Source organism: Aulostomus chinensis, chromosome 18 (genome assembly GCF_037954235.1).
Source record: "Aulostomus chinensis isolate RoL2024-O1b breed Wild chromosome 18, RoL_Achi_v1.0, whole genome shotgun sequence".
Taxonomy (NCBI): domain Eukaryota; kingdom Metazoa; phylum Chordata; class Actinopteri; order Syngnathiformes; family Aulostomidae; genus Aulostomus; species Aulostomus chinensis.
Window position 1 is genome coordinate 7,112,736 of NC_141337.1, and position 15,042 is coordinate 7,127,777.

At 41.0% G+C, this 15,042-nt stretch overlaps 1 protein-coding gene across 3 annotated transcripts; it reads right to left on the reverse strand.

The window, feature by feature from the left end:
- Positions 1-169: 169 nt before the first annotated feature.
- map3k14a (mitogen-activated protein kinase kinase kinase 14a) lies at positions 170-13,698 on the reverse strand. 3 transcript variants are annotated; one of them, XM_086185533.1, is made up of 16 exons: positions 13,657-13,698; positions 7,033-7,293; positions 6,863-6,944; positions 6,556-6,772; positions 6,021-6,398; positions 5,801-5,935; positions 5,588-5,714; positions 5,093-5,221; positions 2,872-2,976; positions 2,624-2,781; positions 2,387-2,537; positions 2,006-2,299; positions 1,807-1,916; positions 1,538-1,676; positions 741-841; positions 170-637 (listed from the first exon to the last, which is right to left on the reverse strand). In XM_086185533.1, the coding sequence occupies exons 2-16, from the start codon at positions 7,286-7,288 to the stop codon at positions 476-478; spliced, it is 2,544 nt and encodes an 847-aa protein (XP_086041659.1). In that variant the 5' UTR covers positions 7,289-7,293; positions 13,657-13,698; the 3' UTR covers positions 170-475. The 3 variants fall into 3 exon arrangements, with proteins under 3 accessions (XP_086041659.1, XP_086041658.1, XP_086041657.1); XM_086185532.1 differs by lacking the exon at positions 13,657-13,698 and adding an exon at positions 8,572-8,952; XM_086185531.1 differs by lacking the exon at positions 13,657-13,698 and adding an exon at positions 8,378-8,412.
- Positions 13,699-15,042: the final 1,344 nt, after the last annotated feature.

Genomic DNA, 15,042 nt, shown 5'->3' on the forward strand with positions numbered 1-15,042 from the left:
CTCCAGCCCAAAGGCATAAAGAAGATCAGCTGATGGGAGTTAAGTGAGAAAAGTAAGAAAAATTCTCATATACAGGATTTGATTTCACTGTTTAGAAAGTGAACAAACTTGTCAAAATGGTGTTAAATTATGCAGTTAATCATGGAAATAAATGAATCACAGACTGTAGTTCAGGCCACCATTTTATTGGCTTAATGTGAACATGAGATAAGAAAAAGATAAAACGTGATGAAATAACAGCTGTCAAAAAAGCAATGCGCTTTAGCTGAGTCATGATCGAGCAATGACACGAGACAGTTATCGCCCATGATGCCAATTCATACTTCAGACTGGATAGGTCTTGTAAAAGGATTGCACACTTTCCCAGCAAAGCCTGGGTGTGATGCAACAAGTAAAAATCTAATTAAAAACAGGAGACATGTATTGTAAATGTTCTCATGACACTGCAGCTGACAGATGGAGAGAGTTGTAGTCTCTATCTTGTTTCCAGCACTCCATCCCTGATCCTCCATTTCCAGACAGGGCTGAAATCTGGAGCAGGGACACAGCAAAGTTTCAGCCCAGACTCCTGCACTTCCTCATCATGAGCTATCGGCTGGCCCTGCTGGGTTTCCAAGGTAAAGACCCTCTCAGAGATCTAAGAAGAAGGCACACACATTAGCATTTAACAGGCATAATCCTCTTTACAAAGACCAGGGACCAAATAGAATGAAAAGCTCTCTTGAGGCTACTAGTCTCACCTGATCACTGATTCCAGTGGCGATGTGGCCCACCTTCACTCGGAGTGTCTCCCTAATTTGTATGGTTCTCCTGTTAAAGTCTCGGATGCAGACATCCACGCCTGAACCAAGAGAAAATGGATCACACGTTACACTCTGGTGCTGTATTAAGGCTCACCAACACTGGGTGATGGGGACGGCATGGCTCAGAGGTAGGGTGGCCGTCTAGCAACCGAAGGATTGCTGGTTCGACCCTCTAAGTATCCTTGAGTGGGATACTGAGCCCCTAATTGCCCCCCCCATGACCCTGAACAGAAAAGAAAATGGATGGATGGACTGCTCTGGGCTGTACTGTGCCGAAGCACCTTTGTCCCAAAGGAACAGTAGGAAGACTTGACACAGCTCAGCAGAGGATAAAGGCAAATTCCTGTCATACAAAACTGTCAATAAAATTATCAGCCTTAAAAAAAGTACAGAAGGCTACAGAGGAACAAGGACCCACTGTACAGTGAGCTATGTTAGCCAATGCTGGTACAGTGTGGACAGAATAGCTTGACATGAGTGGATTTTAATTTCTGCTCCGTCCCATTCCTGTGACTCACTGGAACAAATCCTTAGCCACTAGATTCTCGTCTAAATGTCAGGCTCTGGTGTAGAGCTCAGTGATGATGTAAACAGACTCAGGCCAGGTCAGAGCCAGACCAGTGTGAGCACAGGCCAGCAGTGGAGTGGAGGGAGGGACAATTGTGCATCGGAAGAGAACAAGACGACCAGGCTTAATCTGAGTGCATTCTTTTCTTTTGTCTTCTTCATATCACCTTCAAAACAGCAGGATTGTGGTTGTTGTGTGTGACCCAGGAAATCCATACTAAAGTCCTGTCCATCTGGCGGACTGTTGTAGGAGTAGACACCTGAGCTGAAGTCATCACCTGGACTCAAGGACCAGCGGCCAGAGTCCTGGAGATAATAAGGAGTAAAACACAGAAAGAATAGTACGCTTGTTAACACTAATTAGAATTGATGAATGAGAAACTCATTGTGCCATGAACCTCATTTCAGGAAAAAAAACAAAAGCACTTTTGGCAACCTTTTTGTCCCATGGTTCCCGATTGGAATACGGGTCACTGCTGAGACAAGACAAAAGTTGCTCCTGCATCTCGGCAGAATGAAGCTGGGACAGACTGCTCAGGTAGAAATCTGTGCACAAAAATATTTAGGAGGTGTCAAAACTACAAGAGTACGTATATGACAACTGAAAAGATGCGGAACACTGGTAGGAACCTCACCTCTCTCCAGTTTACGTAGCTCAAGTTCAGGCACAGTGGTGATTTTGGTTTTTGGCTCAGAGATGTGTAGATAAAAAGGTATCCCTTGTGTTGACTCATCAGAATCCTCCTCCTCTTTTTCATCATCATCCAGTTCCATCACACTCCTCCCTGCTGTGATCATTGTCTCCTCAGACTGTTGATGTTCCTCATCGTCACAGTCAACACTTCCATTGCCGAACTGATCAGGAGGCTTGTTAGGAATATAAAGGGGCTTTGTGTAGGAACCCTTCACTGGGCCGATGAGTCCTTCAACTGTAATCACACAAACACACATTTTACCAGCTGTAACTGCTGGATCCCTCCACGACGTGTTCCCACATGCAGTCAAACTTTTGCTACCTTGTTTCAGAGCTCTGGCGGTTTTTTCTTTGAGGTCAGATGCTGATGCTCGCTTGAAGGGATCTTTCTGAAGGCCCGCCTTGATGACTTCGGCTGTAAGGCGGCTACAGTCAGGTGGGATCTCTCTTAGAGGTGGCGGCTCGTTGGCGATCTGTAACCATCAAACATGGATGTGGTAAGGGTATGAAGAGCACAGTGACAATCTGTGGTGAAACAGCATATTGTAGCATCTGATACCTTCAGGAAGAGCCTACAGGTGTAATATCGTGTCCAAGGTTGACACCCGTTGAGCATGTGCAGTAACATACAGCAGCTGCTCCACACATCTGCTTTAGCTCCTCGGGGTTCTCCTTTTACTATTTCAGGGGCCATGTGGGTCTCTGTGCCCTTCAGCTCTACATTGGAAAACAATAGAAAACTACAAATTAAGACATGAAGGCAGACAAATTAATCACCGCCGAATGACTGAAAAAACACATTTATACCTATGGATGCACTGAGACTCTGCCCCTGGTTGTCAAGTCTCTCTGCATGTCCAAAGTCACATAGAAAGGTGTCTCTCCCGTCCTCCGACAGCAACACATTGTCAGCTGAGGGATACAAGAGGAATCAATAATCTCCACACAGCTCCCTCAATGGAACTTGGTTGATTTCCATCAATTATGCAACATACAACATTATTAGAAACAGAGCAGCTGTGCAAACATAAATCAGACAAATGAGAAAAATAAAAGGGAAATATGAAGTCATCGAGGGGCAGCTGAGCTCGGACATCATTCAATGTTGGATGAACACCGAGACAGAGAGCAGATCAGGATACTGTATTTGGCTTTGTTGTCTTTGTTTTTTCTTAGGCATTACAAACACCAGGTGGCGCCTGAGACACAATCACACTGATGATCTCCCCCTGTTTTTGTCTCCCTTTTACTTAGTTCCTCCTAAGGTTTTCTCTCCTCAAACCTTTGAGTAGTTTATATTTTTTACTCTTCTTTTGTCTTCTCTCTGAACTTGCATGCATTTTCCTCACACTCACTAACTAACGACTTCCTGCTCCTCATCCCCATCCCCCCTCTCTGTTACGTTCTCCCTTGCTCTCTTGCTCTCCTCATTCCGTGCACATGCGCCGTTGCTACAGAGCAGCAGTGAGTCACACTGTGGGAAATTCCCAGCCTGCTGTCTTCTATGCGGTAGTCTGGTTTCACAACACAGGTGCCGAAGATCAAATCTACACTGTATCCATGCCACTTGTGTCCAGCAGCTGCACAAAAACCTCCTATGAGAGCTAATTAGAGACCTTTCTCTCTCTTATTCTCTCTTTCTGTTTTGTGTTCCAGCAGCTACTGCAACAAGTAAAAGTTAACAGGTTTTTTTTCTTCCTGTTTGTTACTATTCTACTTCTTTCTCGTGTTCAATCACTGCTTCTTATAGCTCACACCAAATGTTTCTAACCTAATATCTGATGCCTCTGTTTTGTCAAAGACTATTTTTTTCATTCATATTAATATCGGAGATAACTGACGCACTCATATCTTAACAAACCGCAGGAACAAATTTTGTTTTTTTGCCCACAAAGCTGCTGTAAAATCATTGTTGGCATTAAAAAAAATTCTTTGCTTACATGAAAAAATATATACAGTTTAGTAAGCAGGTTCACACCAAAGAGATTATTAAGTCATGCTCACCTTTATAAACCTGTTGAGAAGAAATGTTCAAATTTCTTGATTGTAAGATGTATTGCAATACTCGTGCTAATGACTGAAATGATTAACAAACTCAAAAAATTGACCTTGATGTTTACGGAACATCAAACGCAGAACTTTGACGGCAGTACACTTTGTGTGTGTGTGTGTGTGTGTGTGTGTACACGCGTGTGTGTGGGTGTGTGTGCTTTAGTTATCGTACATTTCATCTTCAAAAAACACAGCAGTTGAAAGCGTTATATCGTGACCAAATGATTGCCTTTACAAGAGGAACGTAACGTTTATGATCAATTTCCTACACTGTCACTCAGAGACTGACGTTTGAGCAGAGCAGCAAACTAGCAGACAAACTAATTCAGCTTTAAACAATTTAACTGTGAGCTGTAACTAACGAGTGTGGAACCAAAGCTCAACTCACAGAATCAGTGAGTGAAGTTTGTAAGCAGAGTAGAGACATTAGATGCGTTGTTTGGGATATTAATGTACTGAGTTGAATCACACTGATACTTACATTGACAAGATGTAACCTTTCTTAAGCCTGTTAATTCAGATCTGAAAAGGACTTCACAATGACCAGGAGTTTGGCAAATATGGATTTTTTTCCATAGCCAATGCTTGTTGGGGGATATTGATCAAATAGGTTCATTTAGTAATATTTACAAATGACCCACAAAATTGCTGAACATAGACTGCATAACTATTTTACATAAAAATGTATCAAATAAATACGATAAATAGGATGTGACAGCTGGTGTTTGTGGTTCAGCACTCGTGTAGAGCAGGCAGTCAGTGCCTTGTCAGTAACGGCATTTGAAAATAATCAAAGATTTCTGGGCTTTAGAAAGTATTTTGTTGGACTTTAGTGTGCCTGTTGAATAAAAAAAAAACAAAAACAACGCAAGTATTGGCCTTGATCAACTGTTTGGTCGGCATTCAAGTCTGACTGTTGTGAAAATCCATAACTGAGATAGTATGAATAGTCAAAATAGCCTTTGACGTAACATACCTTTAACATCCAAATGCACCACTTTTTTCTTGACCAAGTACTCCAGCGCTGTTGCGACTTGGAACAAATAGTGGAGACTGAGGTCCTCTGGCAGCCGGCCCCGCTTTGCTATCAGCTGGCCCAAGGACCCTGCAAAAAGAAGTGAGGTCGGACAAAGACTGTCAGTCTAATTTGATTCAACTACTCCTCCTGTTATGTTCTTTGAAAACTTGGAGGTGTGTCCTTTGTTGTAAAACTTTACTGTAAGTTAGACTGTGGCTCTTCAAGGAAACAAAGGCATCTCTAGAATCACAGAACGACCCACCACTATATCTTGACTCTAATCACATCCTCAATTTGAACACTAGAACCTCTTTATCTTACACCAACTGTAAGTTTGTGTTTAGCTACTCATGTTTCACTGAAGGATTTTAAATCTAAACTTCCATCTCACCAGCAGTAATAAGCACTGACTGAATATATCATGTGTAAAAGCCATGAGTGAGGCTTATTTACCAGATTTGTAGTCCATTAATAGAAAAATATTAAGGCCCTCCCTGACGACTCCAAAGAGTTCCAACACGAGAGACCGGAGAGAACTCCACGCTATCACCTCCTCACTGTTGAAACTCTTCAGGGGAATCTGTGAGAACAGCAAGGAAATGTCACTCACAACAGCTTCAAAACTAAGGAGTTGTGAGGAAGAACTAAGAGGAAGAAGAGTTCTACCTTTTTCACAGCAAACTTGAAGCCTGTATTGACATCCTGAGCCCGATAAACTTCACCATAGCAGCCTTCTTTAATGTACTCTGTCAGTATGTACTCCCTTCCCTCCTTGTATTCCGAGTCCACCGGCTGGATTTTCTGATAGGAGAACACCAACTTAGTTTGGTTACTTCATAATGAAACACATTTTGGAGAAAGAGACAGGAATAAGAGCAACACCTACTTCATTGTAAAAGATTATTCCCTCATTGCTGACAGAATCCGCTGATGAGAGCTCATCTTCCTCCTCTCTTGCATCCCTCTCCACATCTTTGAAAAATGGCCCTGCATAACATGGGTCCCCCTGACTGACGCTGCCCCTGAGCCCAGCTAAAGCCAGCGAACAGTCTCCAACACTGCTTAGAGAGTCGCTGTCTTGCTCAAAGGAGTGGACACTGGAGAGGGTTCTGCAGACCTGGTCTCTCCAGCCCAGAGAGGAGCAGCTCGATCTTGTATTGTAGAGCTTTCTGTCATAGAGCAGAGGTCCTCTGTCCCCTGAGCTTTCAATGATGCTACAGTAGGACGTACTGAGGTCACTTCCTCCAGCAAGATAAGATTCTCCCTACAAGAGATGAGCGTAAAGAAAATTGGATCAGACTGCTTTCAGGAGTTTCTTCATCGAAAACCTTTCAAATGAAAATCATTGCTGGTATTTTCACCTCTTTTAAGAATTCACAAGTACAAAGTGACTTCTTGTAGAGAACTATCATAATTCTCACCACAATCTGGACCAGAGAACTTCCACTCTCCTGTTCAGGCACACCAGAAGGCACTCGATGTCTGTGCTGATGCTTCTCCTTCTTCTTATCCACTTTTTTCTTCCCCTTGCGCTTCTTCCGGGACTTTTTGCGTGGCGGCACAGGTATTGATGAGTTGCTCTGTACCTGGATGGAAGCTGTGGTCGGGCACGCCACATTGTTTTGCTCTGAGGATGGACTGAAGCAAACGTGTGCCAACGATGTCAATTCTATGTACGACAGTGTGTTTCCATTGTGGCATGCTGAAGCTGTCAAAGTCATGTCATACCTGAAGGTGAAGCAGTTGGGGGAGGGAACATAGGAGCGCTCAAAGCAGGATGGACTGAACTCCTGGGAATCCTGGGTTTCACCTGAGGAGAGCACAGTGGAAACATTAAATACTCTAGCAAGCTGATCTGAATGGTTACATGATTGGAAAAATCCAAAAGACATAATTACATTCAGCCTGAGCGATGAAGGTTGAGGTCTTTAATGGCAATTCTCCAACTTGCTCGGCAGTCCCTTGTGTCAGGAGTCGATTGATTAGAGGACTTAAACAGGCCATGTAGTCCATTTTGCTGTCCTTCGCCTGCTCTTCCTCCGTCGTCGTCTCCTGTCCTGTGGCTGAACATTCTGCATATGACCCCTTCAGTTCAGCTTGGGATGACCCAGAGAATGGGGCTGTTGAGTTGAAAATCCTCTGCCTCACCGCCATGTCATCTGTTGTATATTAAAACAGAGAACACCATGAAGAGTCAGCCTGTCTGCCTATCCTCACTTTTGACTTTGAGTGACTTTTGATGTGCTTAATATCAACAATAATAATATGAGAGAAGTCATCTGAATGTCAGCAGAAATGCACCATGGATCATGGCGACCAAATACCATTTTCCTCAAAAGAAGAAAAAGAATTTAATTCACTTTTCTTGTTTTTGTTCATTCGATTTTTATTTGAAGGTCCTTTTTCAAGCCCATTTGGCAAATATCGCCCACCTTGAAATGTTCCTTTTTTTCACATCCATGACAAGTCAGTAGAAATCAAAAGGCAAACGAGGTCACAAACTACAGATGAGTTACTTACCCTTCTCAACAGAAACATGTGCTCGCTTCAGCGCAACAAATGACAAGTTTTGGATGATTGCTACGCAAATAATTATCAAAGTCTCAATACCTTCTTCAAGGGGTTATATATTTTGGCCCTGCCTTGTCAGGTCAGTACCATAGTGTTCACTGGCGCGTCAGAAATGTACCGAAACTTAGAACGTTTGTGGTAGGCAGATGATACCGGAAATTCAACCTCAGCCTTGTTTTGACAGTTGCAACTGTGTTGTTGAAAGTAGAGGAAGTACACTACAGCATGTCAGGCATGGCAGGGCTGAATTTAAGCTTAGATTTGTATGTCTGACTGCCAATGGCTTGGATGTTACACCTGCCAAAACAAATCTGACTGTCAATTGGCAAATTGTTTTCATCTCAGCTCTGGTTATTCGTATTGAAGTCTAGCTGAACAGCACAGACTGAGAAACAGAGTTGCAGCATGTTGCATATGGGGTTCCATCACAGTAAACTGCAGCTTCTACTTGTTACTCCTGTCACTACCTTTATTTTTTGCAAATATAAATACTCCTGGCAAAGGTCATAACAGTACCGAGCCTGAAAACAATCACTTGAATCCTTAAAAAAATCAAGTAATATTTGCAAATCCTTTTCTAGAAACTACCATACAAGATACCAGAGAAACAAAAGTAAAGTGACATCCAATGTAGGCTGGCATATGTAGTTTATCCTTCAGTAGTATCATTACCTTGCGTGCTGACTTCATGCACTGCAACACTCATGTAGAACAAAGCACTTTGATTGTCACTTCCTTCTTAAAGGCACAACACCACACCCCATATAAATTTACGTGGAAAGGAAATAGACAAAAACCCACTGCAATAAACACAACCACAAAAACAACACAATGTATGTGTGAAGCCGAGGGGCGGGTAAACATACCGACAGATGCACGACTGAACTGCTGTCTCTCTCCTCTGTCTCAGCTTTGAAAAATCGGGCGTCTACATTGGTGAAACAAGGTGCTCTAGTCTGCTGTGTCCTTCGTGTTCAGACTCCTCAGTCCCTGCTCTACTTCTCCTCTCTCGTTGATTCTGGCTCTCAACCAGCCGGGGGAGGAGCTGGCTGACTTATGGGAAATGCATCTCCACTTCCCCATATTCCCCCCTCCCTCCGACAGTACTGGCTTACTTGTTCTTCCCTCTAACTTGATTAAAGGATAGCATGTTTGGTTATGCTTTAGACAATTAACTGATCCATGAACAGTATTCTTGAATGCTGAGGAGTTTTACTCCAGGAGTAACACCTTAATGGCTATCTAAAATTTAAAAAATTCAAACAATTATAATCATATGTCGCTAAAATGGCCACTCTATATGCATTTGACAGTAAAGGCATCTTGCCATTTCGGGTGACATTCTGACCTTCAAAAAACCCACAATATTCAATGAAATCTGAAGGTCTTTGTGACCTTTTATGCACCACAGTATCCTGATGACTATGTATCCTGGAGCCAGCTTATGAGCCTGTCACATGTCATGTCACACCCCCCCCCTACACACACACAAACACGCACACACACACACACACGCAAGTTCTAATTCACTTCATAAAATAGCAACAACAAAAACAACATGAAAAGAAACAAGTTGTCTGAAGACATCAGAAAACTCATTTTCCCCTTCAAAAGAAAAAAAAATCCGACAGTTTCATGGCACTTCTTTTGGAAAATATCTGCAACAAAGAGAGTTTGGAGAAAGTGTGTGAGCTGACAAATATCAAGGTGTCAGAAGAGGAAAGCTTCGGTTTCTATAAGGCTTGATGAATAATTTCACTTGCTTATATCACAGGGAAAAAAAAACTTCACACGTTAAAGCTAGTACAGATTAAGAGGCTATACTGTAAATCCTGAAAGAAAAAATGAATGAGTTATTTACAACCTCTTTGGTGATGTTTGCTATCATGACAACCACGTCCAACAACTGACTTAGGAATTTGGACATATTGGAGGCACTTAGTGCATGTATTCTATTTCCTTCAACAGTCAGTGGCTTTAGATGCCGAGGATGCACTGGATTCATGAACACAAGTATGACAGCCTCCAGAACTGTAGGTGGCAGCATCCTCTCTTGCAGCAGGTTGCAATTAGACTTTCTTCAGGTTGACTGAAAGACTACTTAAGAAAAATGTACAGCTTAAGGTGTGACTGATTTATAGATGCATGCCATGATGTTACTTCCTTAACTGTGTGTTTCTCAACTTCCAGATTAAACATGGCAACAGGACAAAAAAGGGCAGGCACAGAACGCCAGGCTAATGTGAGGTTGATACATGCCGAAGTAAATGGATCCCCGACCACATTATCTAGGTATATCAGTGTGACTTCCACAGTATGATTTCATTGGGCTAACATGTTAACATGCATTTTAAATATCCAGTTTTAGTGGGATTAACACAATTAATCCACATTTTCTAAAATCAGGTAAATGTACTGGGCTGGTTATTGATGATCGATTCCTTGTTTGACAATGCTTCTGAAACATTAAATTTCCCTTCATGTCAAGTCTTATTTATTTTGGATTTCACTTGATTATATACGTTATTTGGAAAACTAGTTTAGAGAGGGTGGAGCTAAGATGCGGTTCTACTGGTAATGTATGATGTGTGTGCCATCACCATATTTAAACCTGCACCTTGACAAGAAACACAAAGGTGATGCCAAGAGAACAGACATTTTTCACAGAATCAGAGGAAGACAACAAGATTACAATACACGATCAGCAAGCATGAGGAAGAACAAGCTGCTGTTGCTAATAGACAGACAACAAACCAACATGGGAGGCCATGTTACCCCCTTCACTTCATGGAGTTCATGCATTTTCCATTATAATTCCCCTGTAAAATGCATCTTATCTGCTCTGTCTCGTAAGAATATGTGGTACTGGTTTGAAGACACATGACATGGAAGCTATTGGAAAGAAACTTTTGAATAAGATTTCATGTAAAACAGAAGAGGAAGTAAAATGCAATAAAAAGGTGTGCCCAGGCTAGTAAAAATATCTGGTATTGATTTGAGTTCCTGAGTCACATGAATTGGAAGCTATTGAAAAAAAGGCTTGTTTTTTTTTTTAAACACTTCAGATCGTCCTGAGCTTGACCTGTGAGTCTACACGCCCTGAATCATCTTTCTATTGCCACTTCTGGACAAGTAATCGTTTACTTCGACGTCTGTTTATTGACTTATCAGTTAGATTAATTCTTCAATACAAAAAAAAAACAAACCACTGTATGCGATTCGCATTCAAGCTGAACCAACATCTCGGACAGATTAAACAAACCTGAACACCGTTTCATTTTCATTTGCCGAAGAGCAGCAAATAACCCCGAGAATGCCCACATCACACCTGACAGACAGCTATCTATTGTTATGTGGTTTTTCAGAGAACTCAAGACGTTACCTCTACTTGCAGACAGTGACTATACCGGGCCAACTTTTGCCATTTGCACACCCACACAGATTAATGAAATTCCAAAGCCATAAGTAAGGACACTGTAAAGGGACCCAACCTGAGGTCAGCCTTAGGAATACACACAGCCAAGCATTCCTTATGAGAAACGTCCCTGGCCTTGGAAACAGACAGACATTTGCGTCTCTTCTATCAGCTTCCTTTTTTCCAAGTATCTATGTGAGGAGATGTGTCAGCAGTGAATGTGGGTGCACGCATTGCTTCAAGTCCTCACTTGACAATGTTTGCCACAACTTGGTGTGTTTCAACTGATGTTGTTCTGTGGAGTAACAGGCTTCTTGGTGCCCATCACTTCTTGTGACACTTCTGAAGAGTCGGAAAATAGTGTGGCATTTAGATCACTATTGCATTCAAAACAAGGTATTTGAAAACTCCAGCAAGGAAACTGAAATTTTGATGGACTTTTTTTTTTTTTTGGGCAGAAAAACAGATTAATTCAGAAAATAAGGAAACGAATAATCAGATGCATTTGATCATTCGAATATTTGAAAATGAACCGCTTATCTCCAATGTAACAATAACTATGGCATATTAAGAATATAACATTTTCCACAAATAGAAAAAAAAAAGATAAACTGAGCTGAAGTGGACTTGGATTTAATATTCAACTTACATGAAGTCCCACGTGCTATTTGTGAAATCCAAGGCAGGAATAGTGTACATTTTAACATATATGATATATCATGTTATACGACACCATAGTTGAATGCAGCTGTGGATTAATAGAACTCAAGTATAGTGTGAAACAGAAATGACTGCTGCTGTCTTTTTATCAGCATTGTGTTGCAGTTGCGACAGTATGAGAATCACTCACTGCAGTAATCAACTATAATGTATCTGACTTTCAATACTACTAACATATAACAAATACACCTTTACTACCAATTACAATGACACCTACAGGAATCAAAACTACTTTGAATGCAAAGATATGTGCATTGCTGCTGTAACTTACTCTATGTAGCAATGTAGTATCATTTTAAAGAAAGAACTTACTGCACTTTCAATTGAATTAGCAGATGGAGGGAAAAGTCATCTGAAAGGGCAGGACAGAACACCATTGGTTTCTTATTCAAGGATGGAGCCAGGCCAGGGCTGCTTAGCTGTAAATGCAGGCCAGGAGTTTGACACCAGGCCAACAAGGGTCCACAATGTTATGGAGCAGAGAGGACAAGCACAAGAACTTGGACCTGAGTAACGCCGCCAATTGTGACTAACAAAACCATATTGAGTTTACGTAATAGTGCCGTCATAATGTTAAATATTTCAATACAGCAGAACTGAAGCAGTAATGGCCTAACCTCCCCCTCCAGTCATAAATGTGTTTTTCTTCTTCTTTCTATTAAATGTTCAAGCTTCATTCTGTAAAATGATATATTTGCAGAGTTTGACAATAGAAGGCTGTTTTCACATTCAGCGATGAAAAAGACTGTACCATTGAAAATCTGATTTGAAGAAGCAAAAAATGTGGTCCAGCGTGGAAAAGACACTTGGAAACTTGGATATTATGCACAAACACAGAGTATTTTTTTTAATAACTTGATACATGAGTGGAGGGGATCTTTTCATACATCAGCATAGGACAACCTTGAATTAATATAAGCTTCTCTTACAGGAACTACAGGTATGACTGCGAGGCTTGTTAGTGAGGTTACTGTGGGCATATAACACACTTGTTTGTCTGTGTATTACAAATGGCCCTGTGTATTATGTATTCATTACTATTATTTTTTATTTCATCTTGTATTTAAAGCTGGGCCAAACAAAAAGTAGCTTTTTACCACTGATTTGGACAGAATAAACGTGTATCATGATTCTGAGAGAAAAAAATTCCACAGTACTATATTAGACATATATCAAATTATCCATATAACTTCTAAAGAGGCAAGCATTATTGTATATGACAGGTAAAAGCATCCAACAACAGCCAGTGGCATTAATAAAGCATAAAACTAGGCGTTTGTTGACGAAGTCTGGTCACCACCCACAGGCAAAACTTCAAGAAAACCAGTTTAACTAAAAGGGCAGTCAGAGAGCCTTCGACGTGTCTACTGCAAAAAACAACAACAACAACAACAACAAAGAAAACAATGTGTCCTTCCCTTCCCGGGACTCATGATACACCCCTCTCAAAGTTTCCAGGTAGACGTTGTGTGAAAACTGTGTTTGTTCACTGACAAAAAAAAAGTAACACAACTAAATTGGGGGAAACAATAAGAACTTCAGCAGCTTGTTTGTTTTTTGTGTGTGTTTTTCAACTAATGCCATATCGGAAATCTCAGTTTACGGTGCGGTAACTTTCTTCTGGTCGCGCCATTTCAGATAAAGCCTGGAGCGAACTCACGTTCACGTTTTGACAGGTCGAAAATTGACTTTGGAAGTTGTTGTGTCGTGGAGGGTTCGAGAGTAATCAGATCATAAAATGTTCTTGGCTTGTTTTTGTTTTTTGTTTTCTTTAAAATCATTTAACATTGAAGAACAAACGAGATTGCTCACTTACCAAGCTAACTCCTGACGGTAGGCGTCGGCCGGTGGCGAGCAGTGTGAATTTTGAATTATTAGTTCCGGTTGCACATTTCAAAGTAATTTAGCCATCCTATTCAGCTAATTGTATAAAAATGGCATAATGACATGAGGTTTCGGTCGGTGCTAGCTTTATAATATTATTCATTAATTGTCTTTATATGTTGTTATGTTTTGATTACGCTGTGGTAATATTTTCCATGAACTTGTAAATTAAAACGATGCTTTTATTATGAATGTAGATTGTCTCAATCGGTACATCCTGTGCACCTGAATTGACACTCCCTCACCGCAGATCCTTGATCATGTAGAGGAGGATTACGTCATGAGATGTCAGCGATAGAGTGATGGTTTGATTGACATGAGAAAAACATCCACAAATGTATGTCTTCTTAGCGTCTTTTGATCAAATTAAACGTGTTAGATTCGAAAGGAAACTGTTTACGTGTGACTAGTTACGGGCATAAACCCGTCCATCCCATGTTATATAATTGTCATTACACTTGTAGTCCCCCTGTCGTTCTTATTTGTCTTTTCCTTCTCAAATGTTGCTTGCTTTATTCTCCAGAATGGTGAATAAAAAATCTCAAAAAAGAAAGACAAGAGTTCATGATTGAGTACATTATCTGCAGTGACACGGATGTAACACAAGGTGGAGTCATGAACTACTGGCTGAGACGTCCGTGTAATTGTATGGTATTTATATGTGGCGTTGCAGGCACATTGCTGTGCCTATTAGGGTTAATTAGGGTATAAGCGTCACTCTTTTCAGTATTTTCACAAACATCTCAATCAGTTGTGTATTGTACATGTATTGAACAACAAATATTCATTTAATCCCTGATCACATACATGTTTGCTGAAGGAATTTATTGTTCTTTTATTCAACTGATTTTGAAAACAATACTAATTCCACCACTCTTCTCACTAAAAAAAGACAAAGCAGGACACAGTGTCACAGTGTCCTGCTTTGTCTTTTTTTGAGAATTTGTCCTCTGACATTGCTCATGAAACTGTGCAATCAGGCTCATATTCAGAGGCAAATTTTGCTTTTACCTCTTAGTCTTCTTCCAGAAATGTTTGTAAATCTTCACAAAACATACACAAGAAGATAGCATATGGATATAATGAATATGACCACTAACTTCTGGCCTTTGCTGACAGCTGACGGCTGGATGAAAAGCAGATCAGGTAATATCAGGCTTCATCCACAAAGGCTCTGTGTCTGCTGTACATATAGATGGAAGCCAGAGAGGAAGAGGATACTGACTATCTGGTCATTTTCCCCTGTCAGATCCCAGGATAGCTATCATCTTCTTTTATGTGAACAAAAGCCAAACGATTGTCAGAGCATTATAATTGC

What these genes read in the sequence shown, in the direction of transcription:
- map3k14a (XM_086185531.1), bottom strand. Translation starts at nt 8,411, where the DNA reads ATGAGTGTTGCAGTGCATGAAGTCAGCACGCAAG. An exon ending in CCTGTAGGCTCTTCCTGAAG is followed by an intron (nt 2,538 to 2,623) that starts GTATCAGATGCT and finishes TGATGGTTACAG; the next exon opens with ATCGCCAACGAGCCGCCACC. An exon ending in CGCCAGAGCTCTGAAACAAG is followed by an intron (nt 2,300 to 2,386) that starts GTAGCAAAAGTT and finishes GTGTGATTACAG; the next exon opens with TTGAAGGACTCATCGGCCCA.